General features: G+C 41.2%; 1 protein-coding gene across 1 annotated transcript; it reads left to right on the top strand.

The window, feature by feature from the left end:
* Positions 1–1070: 1070 nt before the first annotated feature.
* LOC135480435 (FAD-dependent oxidoreductase domain-containing protein 1-like) lies at positions 1071–20090 on the top strand. Its single transcript, XM_064760269.1, has 9 exons — positions 1071–1515; positions 3230–3359; positions 4484–4583; positions 6273–6367; positions 9101–9276; positions 12882–13027; positions 14644–14779; positions 16967–17071; positions 19078–20090. Exons 1-9 carry the CDS (start codon positions 1255–1257, stop codon positions 19330–19332), a joined length of 1404 nt encoding a protein of 467 aa, XP_064616339.1. The 5' UTR covers positions 1071–1254; the 3' UTR covers positions 19333–20090.
* Positions 20091–21320: the final 1230 nt, after the last annotated feature.

The raw sequence follows: 21320 nt of genomic DNA, 5'->3' as shown, positions 1-21320 counted from the left end.
CGTTAACCACCTCGGCCACGGAGGCACCTGTATGTAGGAAATGTATGTTGAAAAACAATACGCCAAATATATATATATATATATATATATATATATATATATATATATATATATATATATATATATATTTTAATATCAAAATATATTTTATGTAAATATATCTTAATATGGGTGGATAACTGATTTGTCGTAAGAGTGAAAAGAGCCCTTTATCGTTAGCTTATCTCAAACATAATCCATAACTTATCTCGGCCATAATTTTCAACCTGTACTGAATAATAAAGCTACAGTGGGTCTGTGGTAAAACTCAAGAGCTATCTTATCAGGCAAGAAAGAGGGTGCCGGGTATCAATAAATGGTTCAGGTGAGTAATTTGTTTATCTTAACAGAAAGTCTGTTAATTGTCTGTATGAGAGATGATGGAATGTTTTCTGCTTTTATAACACAATATTCAGTCAAATTCAACATAATGATCTGTTAGTCTAATATAATCTCTATGTTGAATTAATATAATATGCATGTTACATTTAACAGAATAATCTGCTGCAATAGCAGCATACATTCTAGCATCACTCAGACAATAGACTTTCTGTTACATGTAACCAGCTCATGCTGGCTTCCTCTCCGGCCGTAAGTGGGAAGGTCTGTCAGCAACCTGCGGATGGTCGTGGGTTTCCCCCGGGCTCTGTCCGGTTTCCACCCACCATAATGCTGTCCGCCGTCGTATAAGTGAAATATTCTTGAGTATGGCGTAAAACACCAATCAAATAAATAAATAAATAAACAGTGGCATCTTTATAACTATAGCCATACATGTAGGCCATGCTAACAGTATACTGTAACCCAAACAACAAAAAATATTACTTACAGACAAGCTATCTGATCACATATAGTCGCGCTGAAAAGCGGTTAAATGTATATGCAAATAAATAAAGAAATAAATATAAGTAAATCATGAAATCTAGTGATTACCTCTCTAGACCCTCGCTATGGAAATACGAACGCGTGGCTGTATTGCTGTTATGCTGACCCTGTATGGAGAAATAATTCCCCCCACGTGTGGAGTTAGATTGACCGGGGTTGACTGTAAGATGATAATTTTGTCTTACTTTTTGACTGACAGCTGACTAAATGGCCTTGACCTCGGATAATCAGGTTAAACATGTAAGCTTAGAATGGACTGTGTTGTAACGGTTTGAAAAAAACGTTCAGTTTGCTTGGTCTTAGCATTTGACCAACAACAACAACGACAGCATGAATCTTGTTCGACCTATGTCAAGGGCCTTCTCAACAAAGGGACCAGGCACCAGGCAAGGCAGGGATGTATGGAACATGCTGAAGGAAGAGTTCGACATTCTGCGAACGGGTCGGTTGACCCCCATGGAGCCTGAGGTGCCCGCGGAGACCGACGTCCTGATTATAGGAGGTGGGATTATGGGCAATAGTGCGGCTTACTGGCTAAAACAACGCAACCCCAAGGGTCTGACATGCACCGTGGTGGAAAGAGACCCGACCGTACGTAATGTTTGTAATGTTCTAGTCCTACGACGCGGGGGTGGTGGAGGGGTGGGGGTGGTGGGGGTGGTGGTGGTGGTTTCTAGCCTTAGTTGGTTAGCACGCTAGCTCAGCTTAATGACCCAGGAGCCTGTCACTAATGCGGTCGCTGTGAGTTCAAGTCCAGCTCATGCTGTCTTCCTCTCCGGCTGTAGGTGGGAAGGTCTGCCAGTAGCCTGCTGCTTTCCACTGGGCTCTGCCCAGTTCCCTCCACCATAATGCTGGCCGCCGTTGAATAAGTGAAATATTCTTGAGATTGCACTGAAGCGCTTGAAGTGCTCCATGAAACTTTTGCTCTGAATGTGCCTTCATGTATTCTTAATAAAACCCACATATTGTTTGGTCTTTGACCTACCTTGTTGGAAAGAAACTTGAAGATAAACATCATGCAGAGCTCCTGCTCAAAGTTTTCCTCCACTGCCATGTTTGGTTTCGCTTTGACGACAGTATATCTACTCTATCATGTGTCATTGATAACATTGAACTCTACCCCATCACCCACCGCAGGAATTTTCAAGCACGGCTAAAAGGCGTAATTTTACAGTAGCGGCTAACAGTACCGTTGGACAGACAGGCGTGAGATGTGTATTCAGTCTGACAAGCACCTTAGGATGTCGCCTTTTAGCTGCGTTAGTTTGCGAGAGCCCCCACACTGTTTCATCCATATCTCTGTGAACTTATGGGACTCCTGAAATGCCGAGTAGGTTTATTATGCTACTACAGCGGACTGTTATATTTTCTCTCGAAGTTGTAATTCTATGGGAAATCATTATGGACAGATAAACCCGCTAAAGTAAGTTGTGCCGTTTAGATGTATGAGTGGATGTACGGTGTCAGATCGAATTAAGCCTAACATAGTAGTGGAGGAAAATGTCAAGTCAGAGTTTTGATGTTTATCTTCGGATTTCGTTCTAACAAGGTATTTATTTATTTTATTTGATTGGTGTTTTGCGCTGTACTCAAGAATATATCACTTGTACAACACCGGCCATCATTATGGTGGAAGGAAACTGGGCAGAGCCTGGGGGAAACCCATGACCATCCGTAGATTGCTGGCAAACCTTCCCACATACGTCCGGAGAGGAATCCAGCATGAGCTGAACTTGAACTCACAGCAACCGCATTGATGAGAGGCTCCTGGGTCATTGCGCTGCGCTGGCGTGCTAAGCCTGTCTGAGACAGAGGCCCCCTCTAACAAAGGAGGTCAGTGACCAAACAATGTCTGAGTTTTACTAAGAATACATGGAGGAACATTAAGAGCACAAGTTTGATGAAGCGCTTCAGTGCGATCTTGCTTTCCGCCAGGTTAAAGCATAGTAATGTGGAAGAGTTAGACTTTTATAAGGCTAGACCGACTGGGATTGTGCTAGTTAGCAGCAGTTTAAATCCCGTACCATGAGCTAAATCCAACTGAGCAGTTGAATTGTATGGACTAAGTTGATCCCTGTTGTTAATCTGTATGAGCCCTTTCTCAGATGTTCAGTGGGAAAAGCTTTCGAATTCCAGTGCTATGTGCAATTAATCCCTGTCTTCATTACCCCCTGTGCTATCTGTAATTAAAATCAAACTCATGATGGTTTCTTCTGCGGTTGTACATGGGAGGGTCTGCCAGCAATCTGCAGATGGTTGTGGATTTCGTGTAACGCTGTAAAACAACGGACATCTTTTGTTTCAGTACACTCGGTCGTCTACCATGTTGTCAGTGGGAGGAATCCGCCACCAGTTTCGATGCCCTGAAAATGTGCAAATGTCGCTGTTTACGTCAGAATTCTTGAGAAACATACGGGAACATTTGAGTGTTCTGGGTGAGCTAATAATAAGTACTGTATTTCTTATAAAGTTTGGAAGGTAAAATTGCTCATAACGTTCTTAAAATGATACTTTTGACACCCACTCCCAAGCCTTTCTGATCAGTAAAGGACCTCATTTCACCTGAAAATTTGCATCCTTTAAATTTCACAGTTTGTTTGATTCTGAGTGATTTGTCCAGCTTATAGGACTTTTTGTGAAGTTTGATTAATGTCTTGTCAGAAAAACTTAAGTGCATTTTTACACGAAGTAATTCACCCAAAACTATTACTGCAATTTTTCAAGCATTTCGCATGTGGGCAAAGTGTTTATTCAAGCATATTCTGAAGGTGTTATTCTGTGTAGACTGATAAAATTACATTTTTGTTGAAGCCATGAAATTGGACAACCCAACCAATGTAGTTTTGTCTTCAATTTCACAGTAAAAAGATGCATAAATTTCACTGCAAGTTGTTTTTTTCATATGCGAAAAGGTTGAAGAATTAGGGTAAAGGTTGATCAGAATCATGACAGTCATGAGAATAAAGGAAAATGTGTCAGTTGAAAAATACTGAACTGTTATAGGGGAATTACGGTATTTGTGCCAGCTGGCGATGGACCTTTGGGCGCATAGACGACATCACCATAGGCTGTTAACAGCCTCACAGTTTAGTGAAGTAAACTTCTGAGTGACCAAAATATGAACGAAAAAAAAGGTCTAGTAATTCTATTGTCGGTATATAATGCTTATGAGAAGACAAAGCTTTTTAATTGTTCCTTTGACAGGTTTTAATTGGCTCATGGACTTTCCTCAGATGATTATGTAAAATTGGTTTTTTTTTTTTTTGTTAAGATTTATTTATTTATTTGGTTGTTGTGTAGTGCAATACTCAAGAATTTTTCACTTATACCATATGGAGGTGTGGAAGAAACCACCAACCTTTGGCAATTTAGTGACACACTTCCCCAGATGTGATGTACAGATATTCCCACCATATTCCTGGTGGAAATCAAGCACATGGTTTTTGGCAAATTTCAGACTGCAGAAACACCCACACGAGCATCATCTGGTGCTTACGGCCATCAAGACCCCAGTTTTAAGTGGAATTAAGAATCTAATTTTTTTTCCCCTTTTCTTCAGACATGGACCCCCCAGATGTGCAGTTCAACCCACAAGGCTATATGTTTCTGGCTTCAGAAGAACAAGTAGACCAGCTAAAGGAGAATGTTACCATGCAAAAGTAAGATTTAGTAAGTGATGTAAGTTTAGAGCTAATGTGGTGCAGGAGTGTTAGCGAGTGAAGTTTTGCCAAGATCGTCAGTGATTAAGGCCAAAATTCACCTATGTACGTGTAAACCTTCATTTTCTAATATCATTTATAACTATTATATAATAATTATTATTATAAGAATTAATTTCTTATATCATCCTGCATGTACCTTCCAAACGTACCTTTAAAAAGTCTTCCCAAGATCTACAGAGCTCTCACACTCTGGTATTAATGCATGTATGTGCAACTTACATGGTGAAAATTTTAAGCCACAGGTGAAATTTTAAGTCATTTACCAAATGACATCATTGTCTTACATTGTAGCTGTAGAGAATGAAGGGATTGAAGTCAGCCGATGCCCTGGTAATTTACTTATTTGATTAGAGTTATACGCCATACCTCAAAGTATTTCACTTTTACAATGGCAACCAGCATTGTGGTTTGAGGAAACAGGGCAGAGCCAGTGTGACGCCCGCAACGATCCGCAGGTTGCTGACAGACCTGTCAGGGAAGAAGCGATCATGAGCTTGACTTAATTCACAGTGATCGATGAGAGACTGGGCTAGCACGTTTACCACTTGGCCATGGAGGCCCCCGAGTGGTAACGTTTGCCATCCTTTCATGGCTCTGCCTTGTTATTAGGATGGTGTGCATTTGACTAGTTTGTCAGAATCTATATTTGTGGCAACACCAATTGTACTTTTTGCTTTACAGAAAATCAGAAACTAAGAATGATAAAAAAAAAAAAAAAAAAAATTGAAAATCCACATTTTCAATTAAAGTAACCCCACTTTGGATTATTTTGATTTTCCTGCTTTTCAAACTTATCTAATCATGTAAATATGTCTTCAAGAGAAAAGAATTTTTCACAAATTAGATGATTTATTTTTATACCCTCTGACACCCCTCTGATAAAAGATTTATTCTGTCCGTAAAATGAAAAGTTTAAATGGTGTGGCGTAATACAGAATTTAGACTGGACCTCGATGGCTCAGTTGGTAGAGCATCTGCTTCAAGGGAGGTAAATCCAGGATCAGTCCAGGGTTGGGGTCACAGCTGAAAACTTAGAGAGGAAGTTGTAGCTTCCCTGCTCGGCATGCAGCATTAAAGGGAAGTGCAATAACTGGTTGACCTGTATCAGTATAATGTCTCGGGTGGGGAGGCTTACTTGCCTTCGGTAAGTTGTCTGAGTGAAGCAGTCCTAGAGTGGTGGAAATCCATCCTACAACAAGGCGGCACGTTACACATACATGCACTCTATGGACTCCTTTCATAAGGCTGAAAAGTTAAGTACGACGTTAAACCCCAAGTAAGCACTCACTCACTCACTCACTAATACAGACACTGATACTGATATTCAGATACTGGGGGGGCCTCTGTGGCTAAGTTGGTTAGCACGCTAGAGCAGCGTAATAACCCAGCAGTCTCTCACCAGTGCGGTCGCTGTGAGTTCAAGACCAGCTCATGCTGGTTTTCTCTCCGGCCGTTCGTGGGAAGGTCTCTCAGCAACCTGCGGATGGTCATGGGTTTCCTCCCAACATAATGCTGGTCGCCGTTGTATAAGTGAAATATTCTTGAGTACGGCGTAAAACACCAATCAAAATAAATTCAGATACTGGATAAACAATTGAAGATTTTCTATTTTTCACTATGTTTCAGTGAACTAGGTGCTAAAGTGCACTTGCTCACAAAGAATCGGCTTGCCCAGAAATTTCCCTGGTTAAATTTAGAGGGTGTTGCAGCTGGGTCTTATGGTAAGTCAACAATATACAGGACAGCTACAGTATATACAGGTCAGCTGGCCTTCACTGTTTTCATTACTTTAGGAAAAATAACAAATATAATATTTGAAAATGTAGACTCCTTCATTCTGAGATGATATAACATAACTACTGTATTCTTTATTCTGAGATGTAACTGAGAAAGGTGAGCCATCACTTGTGCCCACACTAGTCCAAATAGTTTTGAGCGACTGATTAATCGCTCAGCCAAATCACAAATAAAACTCTCCTTTACTGCGATCAAAATGTCTGCCGTGTGTCTTGACCGTTGATTGGTCATCAGTAGTTGTCATTTTGAAAACCGAAGCGCTGTGTGGTGGGCTCTGTGCTGTCATGCAATGCCAGTCGTAAACTGTCTCCTAGCAGGTCATGTGAAGTGTGCTTTGATTGGCCAGCAGAAATAAGAAACGTTCGCTCATTGGTCGACTATTAAAATAGATATCATTTCGTCTTCGGTTATGACTCCAACTGTTTTCCACACATAGTTTTAATGTTTGGTGGATACATAAACACACAGATGACGATGTGTCAAGCCTCACACTTGTCCAGTTGGGTGGTTGTCATGGTAGCCAGATTGCCATTTTCTGTATATATGCACTATATTAGATAAATATATGATTTCATGCCTGGGCTACAACTCCAACTGCTTTCTACATACAGTTTTCATTTTTGTTGGACTCATTTGTCCACTTGTGCGGTTGTCATGGTAACCACATACCTATCATTAACACCCATGAAAATTCACCTCAGAGGTTATACTCACCACAGTGCTGCTGGTATTCTTTTATACATTTCAAACAAATGCATTTGTTTGGGCATATGATGTGTTCATCTGAATTCTTGTTGCCATATCCTACAGCACCAGAAGTACATGTAATTCTGTATGGGGCCTCCGTGCTAGCACGCCAGCATAGCCCAATGACCCAGGTGCCTCACCAATGCAGTCACTGTGAGTTCAAGTCCAGCTCATGTTGGCTTTCTCTCTGGCTGTAAGTGTGAAAGTCTGTCAGCAACCTTACGGATGGTCGTGGATTTCCCTGGGCTCTGGTCAATTTTCTCACAATGCTGGCTATAAGTGAAATATTCTTGAGTATGACATAAACACCAGTCAAACAAATAAATAAATTAATAATTCTGTATGACCAGTTCCTTTAGAAAGGTGCTTTCGGGGGAAAATTTTAGGATAAATTCCAACAATAATTTCTGTTTTCAAAATTATCAGTTGTTTGACTTGAGTATGAGAAGTAAATGTAGGCGCCCTCATGTTGAGATTTTTTTGGAATTGTTTATTTTTTTTAATTATCATGTTGTGGACAGCCAAATTTTACACGTCCCAGAGTGTGGTTTTGACTCAGTGAGTGTCACAGTTTTCGCTGTATGTACAGCTTCTATAAACTTAAAGCTGGAGAAAGCAAATAAAATACATAAAGCTCAGATGAAAGAAAAATTATTCGTAAATGTGATGTTCAGTTTTTTATTTTTGATTTTTCTATAAAGAGAAAAAGACACTTGAAAATAATTTTTGTATGGTAGTATTTGGGACAACCAATTGATATATGTTGGATTTGTGTAATAATGTTATAAATGAGAATGTAACATGTTTAATAAATGTATTTCAGAAAGATTTGACGGTGTGAGTATTTATTTTTGCAGGTGTTGACGGTGTCATTATCTTTTTTTGTATGTATTGAGGGTGTAAGTATGTCTTGCTGCAGATGGTAAGGGTGTCAATATTTATTTCTGGAGGTACACTGTATTGAGGGTGCCAGTATTTATTTCTGGAGGTACACTGTGTTGAGGGTGCCAGTATTTATTTCTGGAGGTACACTGTATTGAGGGTGTCAGTATTTATTTCTGGAGGTACACTGTATTGAGAGTGTCAGTATTTATTTCTGGAGGTACACTGTATTGAGGGTGTCAATATTTATTTCTGGAGGTACACTGTATTGAGGGTGTCAGTATTTACTTCTGGAGGTACACTGTATTGAGGGTGTCAGTAATTATTTCTGGAGGTACACTGTATTGAGGGTGTCAGTATTTACTTCCGAAGGTACACTGTATTGAGGGTGTCAGTATTTATTTCTGAAGGTACACTGTATTGAGGGTGTCGGTATTTACTTCCGGAGGTACACTGTATTGAGGGTGTCAGTATTTATTTCTGGAGGTACACTGTATTGAGGGTGTCGGTATTTATTTCTGGAGGTACACTGTATTGAGGGTGTCGGTATTTATTTCTGGAGGTACACTGTATTGAGGGTGCCAGTATTTATTTCTGGAGGTACACTGTATTGAGGGTGTCAGTATTTACTTCCGAAGGTACACTGTATTGAGGGTGCCAGTATTTATTTCTGGAGGTACACTGTATTGAGGGTGCCAGTATTTATTTCTGGAGGTACACTGTATTGAGGGTGTCGGTATTTATTTCTGGAGGTGTTGAGGGTGTCAGTATTTCTTCCTGCAGGCACAATATGAGGGTCTCAGTATTTCGTTCTGCAAGTACATATTGAGTACGTCAGTAGATCTTTCTTCAGGCACATATTAAGGGTGTCAGTAGATCTTTCTTCAGGCACACATTAGAGGTGTCAGAATTTCTTTCTTCAGGCACATGTTAAGGGTGTCAGTATTTCTTTCTGCAAGCACATATTGAGTACGTCAGTATTTCTTTCTTCATGCACATATTAAGGGTGTTAGTATCTCTTTGTGCAGGTATTGAAGGAGAAGGCTGGTTTGACCCCTATCTTCTGACCAGGGCCTTCAAACAGAAGAACCTGTCCCTGGGCGTGAGGTACGTGACTGGTGAGGTAGTGGGTTTTGATACCAAGGACGAAGAACTCATCGTGGGCACAGGAACAAGAACGTGTAAATACCTAAAAGGGGCTCAGGTAGGAATGTCTTGACTTCCTTGCATGTGTGTATGGACTGTAATTTTTTTCCATCCGTGTTTGATTCCAAAGGGATGTCTATCTGTCGCATCAGCAACGTTTTCACAGAAGTCACCAAACCATTTCAGATAGTTCAGATATGTATTTGTTTGATATTTGATATGTACAGGTTTGTATTGAGGTGAGCCAGGTTTCTATTTAACCCGGGGTTGTTTTCAACTAGATTTCTGATATCCATAGCAGCTGACTGGAAACACCTGGTTTCAGTGATGTGATTGCTAGTCGCATCGTTTTGTGCAATGATTTCAAGTTTTGCCAAATGTGGGAAGGTCTCTCAGCAATGTGCAGATGATCAGAAGGTTCACCCTGGCTCTGTCCAGTTTCCTCCCACCATAATGTTGGCCGTTATTGCATAAATTTTAATATTTTCAAGTACGACATGAAACACCAAACAAATATTAAATAAACCCCAGTTTGGCAGATAAGTTGATAATGAAGTGGCCTACTTTCAAGTTAAACTGGGGTCGATTTGATTGATTTTCTAGTTTCCATGGCAACGGAGTAAAGGTAGTGAGGGTGCAGGTTCATGCTGAGGGTGCAGGATCATACTGAGGGTGCAGGATCATACTGATGGCAGGCTCATGCGAAAGGCGCGGGGCAGGGGCAGGTTCATACTGAGGGCGGGGGTTCAAGCTGAGGGTGTGGGATCGTGTGGAGGGCGCGAGTTCGTGCTGAGTGTGTGTGTTCGTGCTGAGTGTGTGTGTTCATACTGAGGATGCATGATGTGGGCATGGGCACGGGTTCATGCTGAGGGAGTGTATTCATGCTGAGGGGGGGGGGTTCATGCTGAGGGTGTTGGTTCCTGCTGAGAGCGTGGGCGCAGGTTCATGGTGAGGGCGCGAGTTCATGCTGAGGGGGCAGGTTCATGCTGATGGCGCGAGTTCATGCTGAGGGGGCGGGTTCATGCTGAGGGCGCGAGTTCATGCTAAGGGGGCGTGTTTATGCTGAGGGGGCGGGTTCATGTTGAGTGGCGCTGACGTGGGTTCATGCTGAGTGCGCGGATTCATGCTGTGGGCACGGGGTTATGCTAAGGGGGCAGGTTCATGCTGAGGGGGCGGGATCATGCTGAGGGGGCAGGTTCATGCTGAGGGGGCGGGATCATGCTGAAGATGAAACACTTGTGATAGAACATTTATTTATTTATTTGATTGATGTTTTACCGAAGAGAGCCCAAGGAAAACCCACGTCCAACTGCAGATTGTTTCCAGGCCATCCTATGTACATGTACAGCCTGAGAGGAAACCAGCATGAGGGACTTCTAAATACACTGTTGGTTAGGGACTCTGGGTCATTGCACCAAGTTGACACGCTAATCAATTTGGCCACGGAGGCACCATGAGTTCATTGAAATAACATACTCCACTTACCAGTGCGTATTGTATATATGCAATTACACGTACATTCTGATTATTCATGGTTGATAATAATACAAATACATTTCACCCACAAAATGTCACTTTCTGTATTTTTCTGAATATTTTATAATGAAATTTATGTAATCACAAAACTGTCAGTATCACTTGAGTTTTTCAAGCTCCGGATCAATGTCTGTCTCTCACTGCAGCAGATAATGCTGTGCTCAAGAGTTATTCCCCTTTGATGGAATCTGATATATATCTGACACTGGGCTGAAGCTGGTTACTTATTCCTTATTCCCGTTTCCTGATAATCTGTTGGGGGGAACCAGGATAAATTGGGGGTTAGATATTGGTTGAAGCCTTTGAAGAACGCGGTTCACACAGTGGTTAACATTCTCAACTTTATTTGTCTTTGTCACAGGCATAATGTTCAGAAAGTACTAGTTTTGTTTTTACAAAATGGGCATAGACAGTGACACAAGCCTTTAAACACCCACATCCCACACAGGGGTTAATATTCTGCACGTTAATTGGTATACATACTTCTGGGCCCAGTTTCACCATGCCACGTACAACCTAAATCACTTGTATATATTGCAAAAGCGAGCAATCTGCATTATCACTTCATTATTGTTCATCAATTACAAATCCTTGATAACCTAAATCACTTGTATATATTGCAAAAGTGAGCAATCTGCATTATCACTTCATTGTTATTCCATCAATTACAAATCCTTGATATATTTCAACTCACCACCTTCTCTTGCCTCCAAATTGTCTCCATAAGTTTATATATAGTCCCCTTCAACATTCCAACAATGTTTCAAGCCATTTTCAAAATGCAGCCTGATGTACTCCTACACGAAATGAAAGACTATATTTCCACAGTCGATTTACAAGAACTAACATCTTTCTGTATTCCATCCATTAGAAAGGCCCTTGACAATGCAGCAAACATCTATAGTATCTCAAAACTATTAAATCTTTTTCTCCATTTAAAAAATAAATTAAAGGATTACCTCATGAATATTATGAAATGAGATCTCTAGTAACAAACTTATATCGTATCACGATCAGCCATCCTTGTTTCTTGTCATGTCGGAACATATGTGCATGTCTAGTTTTTCCTTCTCTAATTATACATACTGTATGTACATTTCACTATAACATCATAGATGGCCAGCCAAAGTCTAGCTTCCTTAAATCACCTGGGAATTCATATCAAATAATACCATTTTCGAGATGGATTTCAGCTATGCACCAATGCGGTCGCTTTCAAGACCAGCTCATGCTGGCTTCCTCTCCGGCCATACGTGGGAAGGTCTGTCAGCAACCTGTGGATGGTCGTGGGTTTCCCCCGGGCTCTGCTCGGTTTCCACCCACCATAATGCTGGCCGCTGTCGTGTAAGTGAAATATTCTTGAGTATCGCGTAAAACACCAATCAAACAAATAAATCAATCAAATCCAGCTGTGCAGAAGAAAGTATGCGTCCATATTAATTTGAACCCATAGTCAACAAGGTTTATGTTCTGATTTATAACACTGTCATCACTAATCAGACTTTAGATTCCCAGTTTTTCAGACGTTAAATTTGATCTTAATATGTTCAGGCATATCTGACCAGTGTGAGGCTTTGAGTTCCAGTCCACATCATTCTGGCTTCCTCTCTGGTTGAATGTAGGAAGCTCCCCCAGCAATAGTCAGACAGTCGTGAGTTTCCTCTGGGCTGTGTTCAGTTTCCTCCCTCTGTAATGCTGGCTGGCATTGTCGTCTAAATAAAAATCTTGAGTACGTCGTAAAACTCCAGCCAAAATAAATGAATAAATGTTAACGCCACGGTCATAATTAGAGCCATTTTAATTCCAAAGAACTTTCGTTCTTCCGGTCTGGTGGGCAGCCAAGTAAATCAAGCCATATCAAAAATAATACTAACACATAAATTGAACATTTGATGGTTTACCAATAAAAAGTTAATTTTCATAGAAATTTTTTAAGTTCAGAAACTTTGTAAAAGCTCTCACAAAGCATCATTTGGGTTGTATTTTGTAACTTTTCTGCATGCACCTTCAATTTTTTATAAGTTTTGGATCATAACCTTCAATGTTTTTTTCTACATTTGGCCCTCCATACTCCAGCAGCAATAACTGTATTTTTCATGATAATGATCCAGTAACTTTTTTTTTCAGATACGAAATCAGACAGGAGAGGTGCACTCTTTGAATTTCTGCTTCACGGTGAACTGTGCGGGTGCGTGGGCGTCTGAAGTGGCCGCCATGGCTGGGATAGGGCAGGGCATTAATGAGTTATCTGTTCCTTTACCTGTAGAGCCCAGGTAACCCCTTTGTTCTTCTGTTTTTAAACTAAGCCTCAAGTTTATGCTTTATTCATAACTTCAAGAATGGTTAGGATAAAATAATTTGTAGTTTAGACCTGGATTGGCACACAAATTTAGTTCCAGGTTCTTAGTATTCATGCGGCTTTGATGACAGTAAGCACTTTGATGACAGTAAGCACTTTGATGACAATAAGCACTTTGATGACAGTAAGCACTTTGATGACAGTAAGCACTTTGATGACAGTAAGCACTCAATGGCACTTGTGTGGCGGTTAGGGCAGCCAAACAAGAAAGTTTGTCATTGACTGGCCACAGGTCTGTGGTTTTAATATGCTGGGCTCTCCAGTTCCCTCCACCTGTAAGATTAACCGCTATTGTGTAAGCGAAGGATTCTTGGGTAAGGAAAGAAGTTGTACAGTGATATGGATCAACAGTTGGCCTTGAGTTTTGGACCAGTCCATTCCATGGTAGTTTATTATCTCGCTTGTATGAAATAAGGAGCGGCCGTACATGGGAAGGTCTGCCAACAACCTGCGGATGGTCTTGGGTTTCCCCGGGCTGTGCCCGGTTTCCACCCACCATAATGCTGGCCACCGTCGTATAATTGAAATATTCTTGAGTACGGCGTAAAACATCAATCAAATAAATAAATGAAGTAAGGAGATTTATTGTGATAGGGGGATCAGGTGCTGTTGATGGCATTGCCGTTGTCTGTGTAGAGGTGTCCAGTTTGGTTAAAGTTTTTGGCCCTCATAGGGTTGCAGTGGCCACCCATAGTACACAGATAGCCAGTCATCAGTAACGATTTGCATCAAAGACCTCTGTGGTGAAGTTGTGCACTAACTCCCCCACAGTGTCTTTTTGCCACCACAATGATTTTACAGCTCCATAACATGTGAAGTCACTGCTCTGCAATCTTCACACATATGATAAACAGTGATAGTTGCAACGGTATAATAATTTTGGTTTTTCTTGTTGATTTAATGGCAAGATGTTAGCACTATATAATTAGAAGATAATGTCTGTGTATGACAATGTCAATCATTCTACTTTTTTGCGGGGGTTCAGAGGTCAATATTTGAATGTATCACATGACTGGAACATTATGCAGTTTTACAAACTGCTCAATCAGGAGAGCTACTGTTATTCTGTGAATGCCTTGTTATGGTGGCCAGCATTATGGTGGGAGGAAACTGGGCATAGACGGGGAGAAACCCACGACCATCCGCAGTTTGCTGGCAGACCTTCCCATGTTTTGACATGCTGTGCTGGCATGTTAAGCCCTTTGAGCATGGAGGCCCCATTCCATTGTAGTGGTAATCATGACTGAAATCCAGATCCAAGAATTTTTAGTTTGTTTTTCACCACTGCCAGACACCAGTTCATTTTTTCATTTTTTCATTTTTTTCCCTTGTACTAATCCCCAGCAGAGTAATGTCCCTTGTTTGTTGGCAACTCTTTCTGCTGTTTGGTGCATATTATTTGTGGTAGAGGTTTGTGCTCCTAGAGTGATCTTCAATTATTTTTCCTCCCACCACCCGTCACATACATGGCGTAAAGCACCAATCAAAGAAATAAATAAATAAGACATACTTCACCCTCTTTTGTTGCAGAAAGCGCTATGTGTATGTTGTGCATTGCGCAGACGGACCCGGTCTAGAGGCCCCACTAACTATCGACAATTCAGGCATGTATTTCAGGCGCGAGGGTATTGCGGGCAACTACCTCTGTGGCAGCTCCCCAGAAGAGGTTAGGCATTTGAAACTGCTCCATATTTTACACTTTGCTTCTTTTTTTTTTTTTTTCTTTTTTTTCTCTGTGGTTTGCAAGTTGTCCTAATATTAATAAGACTTTACTGAAAATTTCCGGTCATTGCAAATCCAACAAGATTACTCTAATTTTACTCTATTCTACATGTATTTTACAATAACCCAAATAATTGTCTTCACAAAATATTAGCCTTGTTTGTACTCGCGTATGTTACCATTCAAAATCTGAAATAAAGCTTTGGAAATTGTAGCATAGCATAAACTTTTTAATGCATTTTACAGTATACACTATAAATAACACTCCAGACAAGAAGTTGAGCTATTCTACATGTAGGTAAATACAGATAATTAGATTTGTTTAGCCCTTTATGGATTAATGCCAAAACTGTACATTGTGTAATCTCTTTTAAATCCTCCACCTATCATGGTGCGAGTATACGCGGACAGATGGCATACGATATGCTGACCAAACCATACGTCCACCGTTTTCTTTTCCCTATGGGATGGTGATGGTACCGGGCACTGTTAGTTTTTCAACCTTTTTGACTGGACCTAATGGCCCAGTTGGTAAAGCATATGCTTTGTGGACTCTAGATCCAGGGTCAATACTGGGTTGGGTCATACCTAAGACCTTCAAAGAGGAAGTTGTAGTGTCCTCGCTTGGTGTTCAGCATTAAGGAGATAGTGCAACAACTGGTTGACCGGTATCAGTCAGGCTTTTGTGGTGCGACTTAGTTGCCTTTGGTAAGTCGTCTCAGTGAAGCAGCCCTAGATAATAGAGTGGTGGAAATCCGTCCTGCAACAAGGAAGCACATTACATGTACATGCACTCTTAGGACTCCTCTGTCATCATGTGACTGAAAAATTGTTAAGTACCATGAAACGTTAAACCTTAAGCACTCACTCACTCACTCACTCACTCACTCACTAACCTTTTTTGCATGTTTGCAAGGTGTTTATCGGGATATATTCTGGAGGCATTATTCTGTGTAGACTGATAAAATTATCCCTGAAACTGGCCAATCCAACCAATGCAGTTTTATCTCCAACATCAAATTATAAATGTACATAAATTGCACTGAAAGTTGATCTTTCATGTGCGAAAAGGTTGAGGAATTAGGGTAGTCATTCTATCTCACTGTCAGTGATGGATCATGTTCAAATATACATTTATTTATTTATTTATTTGATTGGTGTTTTACGCCGTACTCAAGAATATTTCACTTATACGATGGCGGCCTGCATTATGGTGGGTGGAAACCGGGCAAAGCCCGGGGGAAACCCATGACCATCCGCAGGTTGCTGACAAACCTTCCCACGTACGGCCGGAGATGAAGCCAGCATTAGCTGGACTTGAACTCACAGCGACCACATTGATGAGAGGCTCCTGGGTCATTACGCTGCGCTAGCGCGCTAATGGACTGAGCCACGGAGGCCCCTTTCAAATATACATGTGTAGATATTAATAGAAAGGCCCTTCCAAACAGCATTGGTGTCCAATTACCGAGAAAGCATGGTTGTGACAGGGTGGGGTGTCCTGTCTGGTGTCTTCGGCAGGATACCTCTGAGTTGCAGCAGCATTTTGGAGGCTCTAGCCACAAGTACTAGATGACACAGTCTGTTATATACACACACCTAATGTGTCTCTTCATCGTCATATGACAGAAAAATTGTTAAGGACGCCATAAAACTTGAGGCATACAAACAAATATACCGGAAGCAGATAGGAACAATTGGAAAATAGGGTTTGTGTGCTGGGTATTTGGGACCACCTCTGGGAGAAAATTGTCTTTGAATAATAATGTTCCAAATGAGGATGTGATGGATTTCTAATAAATGTATTTGAATGTAAATTTGTTGTTGTAAGCATATGTATTGAATCTGAATTACAATGATATTTATAAATATATGAAAAATATGAAATTCTGGTGTAACTCATTTGTGAGGGGAAAAGACCAATAGTCCATATACGGTCTTAATTTTCAAATGTCTTTTCGTCCGTAAGGAAAAAATCAAAAAAGTGTTGAAAACCGTATTTACAAATAACTCTTCACACTCTTTCATTTTACATATGAGTTTAAATTATTTTCTCCACTTTAAAGAAATCAGATTTGTTACAGTGTTGCCACATGACTTTGTTGCCGCTTTCATTGGTTCCATGTTACAGGATGAAGAACCCGAGGTGAACACTCTCAATGTGGACTATGAGTACTATAACGACTGTGTCTGGCCATTGTTAGCACACAGGATACCCAAGTTTGAGAATTCCAAGGTCAGTTTAGAACATTTTACCCTCTTTTTTTGTGACGCTCAATCAACTGATCATCATGAACAGCATTTCCTTCTCATACCCATGGTGTATATAAATTGTATTTTCTGTAATGCCACTTGCTGATTTTGTTCTTTCGATCTTGCTGAAAAATGGTGATATGTGTTAAATAGCTCATGATTGGCCTCTGACTAAATAACACTGTCCCTCGGCCTAGCCTTGATGAATGTTGTTGTGCAGTCTTTGGGAGTCTTGGGCTATTAAGCTTTTAAGTAAAGCCACCATTTGAAGATCTAGAATCAACTCTACAGTTAATACCAACGAAAAAAGGGTACCCTACCCCCCAACCAAAATTTCTGCAGGGATAAAAGATTGATTTTTCAGATATGACCATTTGAATGCAAACAGGAAAAACTGATATTTCATACACAATTTGTGCCTTTTGTGTAGACCCTTCACACAAGTCATGTGGATCATGTTGAAATGAGTAAGTTGGTAGGGCAGATACCACTGGGTAAACACTGCTTAATTCACATGCGTACATGTACAACAGGGTTTGCACGGGTCCTTGTAAGTACTTGATTTTGTTCTTGGCACGTGAAGATAGTTATTGTGCGCGACGCCAGCAGTGACAATCGGGCATGCTGCCGATTATGTCTCCGAAGTATAGATGTCTCCAGTATGGGCAAGTCGGCCCTGGACTACTCGTGACTGAAAATGGCGGTGTTTACGAACACCTGCGTTGTGCTGAAAAAAATTTTAATCTGCGCGTTTTATTCTGATGGGCAGTGGAAAATTGATAAGAATCAGTTATGGGTTGTCTGATTATGAGTGATGTCTGCACCGACTGAAGGTTATGGCACCAACACAAGGCTGCGTACCAGTCGAATGCCACGGCATTTGAGGTAATTGAATGTGTATTTTAAGTACTTGAAGTACTTGAAAAGTCCTAGAAATTTTTTGGCCGTTATGCCCTGGTACAAGCTGAAAAGATATCTGTTAAATCATACACTCAAACAGGAAGTTTTCCTCTTAGGTTTTGATCTGTGAACATTTTAGCTGTGTTGCCAGAGAAACATTTACAGGTGCACCCAGTCATCACCCCACTCGCCTCAATCCTTGCCCCCTCCCTTCAACCATTGCCCCCTCCCCTCAACCATTGCCCCCTTTCCTCAACCATTGCCCCCTCCCCTCAACCCTTGCTCTCTCTCCTTAATCCTTGCCCACTCCCCTCAACCCTTGCCCCCTCCCCTCAACCATTGCCCGTCCCCTCAACCCTTGCCCTCTCTCCATAATTCTTGCCCCCTCCCCTCAACCATCGCCCCCTCAACCATTGCCCCCTCCCCTCAACCCTTGCCCTCTCTCCTTAATCCTTGCCCACTCCCCTCAACTCTTGCCCCCTCCCCTCAACCATTGCCCGTCCCCTCAACCCTTGCCCTCTCTCCTCCTCCCGTCAACCCTCACCCCCTCCCCTCCTCCTATCAACTTTCGCCCCCTCCCCTCAATCCTTGTCTCCTGCCCTCAACCCTCTCTTGCCTCAATCCTCTCCCCCTCTCCTCAACTCTTGTACCCTCCCCTCAACTCTCTCCCCTCCTCTCAGTCCTCGCCTGCTCCCCTTAACCCTTGACCCCTGACCTCAACTCTCGGCCTTTCCTTGCAACTCTTACCTTCTCACCCTCTCCTCTCAACCCTCAACCCCTTTGAGTCCTCGCCTCACTTCTTACTCCTTTCCTCCCCTAAACCTAACCCTCTCTCCTCAACCCTGTCCCCCTTACCTCAACTCTTGCCCTCTCCCTGCAACTCTCGCCCCCTCCCCTCAATCCATGCCCCCTCTCCTCAATCCTCACCCTCAACCCTCCAAAACCTTCTGAAGTGGTCCATTGTGGTGGGAGGAAAGCAGGCAAAACTTAAGACTTACTAGCAGAACCTTCCATGTACGTAAAAGTTCGTGGTCTGTGCACCCGAGTTATATTTTGAAATTGAACAACATGCACTTACATTTATTGCAGCTGCGGAGTGCCTGGGCTGGTTTTTATGACTACAATACCGTAGACCAGAACTGTATACTTGGCAACCACCCGTACCACAGGAACTTTTTCTTCATGAACGGGTTCAGCGGTCATGGCATCCAGCAGGCGGTGGCCGCTGGCCGTGCTCTCATGGAACTGACGCTGGACAATGGCTACAAAACCATTGATCTGTCCAGGCTGGAGTTCAACAGGTTTATAACATGTGAACCTTGCGTGGAGAAATGTATAGTGTGAAAAGTAAACTGTTAAATATAAAACTGACTAGGACGGGTATTGTTACACTCCAAAAATGAATGTGTTAATTTGAATAAAGCCTGTTGTCTGAGTGATGCTAGGATGTAATTTATTAATAAAACAGATCATTCTGTTGAAAATAACACACATATTCTATTAATTCAATGTGAAGATTAACAGGATGTTATGTTAAATACGACACAGTATTATGGTATAATAACATAATGCATTCTGGCATCACCCGGACAACAGACTTTCTGTTAAAATTAACCGATTCATTTTTTGAGTGAAATGTTCCAAAACATTTATGCCAGATTGTACATTACAGATAAAACAGCCAAATTTCACCAGAGAGTTCGCTCTCCTCCATCCCAAAAGGCATTTTCAGAGTAAATTAAAGTTTGCTGATTATTACTTTTTGTACTGAAACTTATTAAAACTTTTCTAGTATATGTAGGTTTTTATCACCATAGAAGTCTGAAAACATCTCTCTGTAGATGTTTTCAATGGAACTCATATATTTAAGACCACATTTACAGCTAACTTTTCTCACTTTTCATCAAAACTTAATGTTCTTTTCATGTTTTTTTTTCATGTTTTTCCCACCTTTTACTGTGTGAGGCATTTTATGGTAAAACTGTCGCATCGGTCTTCCCGATCGGGATACGTGTTAGGTACGATCAGCCATTGCTCTTCCGATGTTATAGATACTCATAGCAAGCGAAATCAAGATGAAACTTGCGACTTCAAAATAGAATTGAGCTTCCGCCTCGAAGTCGGGAGGCCCCGGATCAAACCCAGGTCGGGTTATACTAAAGACTTAAAAATGGTACTTGTTGCCTGGCTTGGCGCTCAGTACTGACAGGTTACATCAAGGAGACAGGACAGGTTGGCCCGGTGTCAGTATAATGTTACTGCATAAGGTGCTATGTCTGGTGTTTTCTGCTGAAAAATATGAATGGAAAATTGTTAAATACGACATTAAACCTGAAGCATTCGTTCATGCATTCATTCTTTCATTCATTCATGCATCCATTCATTCAGGCATTCATTCAAAATAGAATTAGTTTTCCCCTTCTAATTTGAAGTTAGAAGTTACAAGTGGAATTTTTAACTGAAGGTGGGTTAAATAAGATGTCGGGGCTTTCGTCCATTGGTGTCAATGTAACGCATGTATCGTCATGACTCACACCATGAAAACTGAATCTGCAACCCTTTACGTGTGGTATGTTTACCACATGATTTCATGGTATTGTGCCGTCGTATAAGTGAAATATTCTTGAATACGGAATATAGCCTTAATCAAATAAATAAATAAAGATCATGGTTTTGTCACGTGTCAAATACTTTTTATTTATTTTCGGGCAGGTGTATTTATTCAAGATATTCAAATCTTTAAAAGGTTTAATCGAATGTTGTGAATATTCTTTCATAGAGTTGGTATGTTAAAAAAGTACTATATGTATTGACCTGAAGTTTTACGTGCACTTAAAGCACAATGATAAAAGGAGGATGTTCTATGGCTGATGCTCTGTGTGCATACTAATTACCGTGAATTACCGAGTTGAAGTCTTTGGTATGGCCCAGCGCGGGTTCGATTCCAGGTCTCCCAACCGAATCTACATGTAGCTTTGTCAGTAACATCATTCTTACGTAGCAATTACACATGAAACTGGTAAAAACAATTTCCAAAGTATCTGTGACTATACTGTCAAGATATCTTGGACTTTTGCACGCAATGCAGTTGACAAAGTCATGTATATGATAAAACAAAGTACTTGGGCATATGTGTAGCTTTTGTTTGGTTGATTTGGATCAATGAACTGTCGTGAGCCAATCAAAAATAGTTCTCAATGTTGTTGGCGAAAGGTAGGATACAATATTTATCCCACCCCCTTTATCCCTCCCGCTTGACCCCATATTCTGGGTCGCATTTACGGGATAAACTTAGTTTTCCATTCTGTATCGGGTAATGCTCTCGCAAGCTG

Source organism: Liolophura sinensis, chromosome 13 (genome assembly GCF_032854445.1).
Source record: "Liolophura sinensis isolate JHLJ2023 chromosome 13, CUHK_Ljap_v2, whole genome shotgun sequence".
In the NCBI taxonomy this organism is placed as follows: domain Eukaryota; kingdom Metazoa; phylum Mollusca; class Polyplacophora; order Chitonida; family Chitonidae; genus Liolophura; species Liolophura sinensis.
The sequence above is the reverse complement of the archived record's forward strand: the minus strand, read 5'-3'. Positions and strand labels throughout refer to the sequence as shown.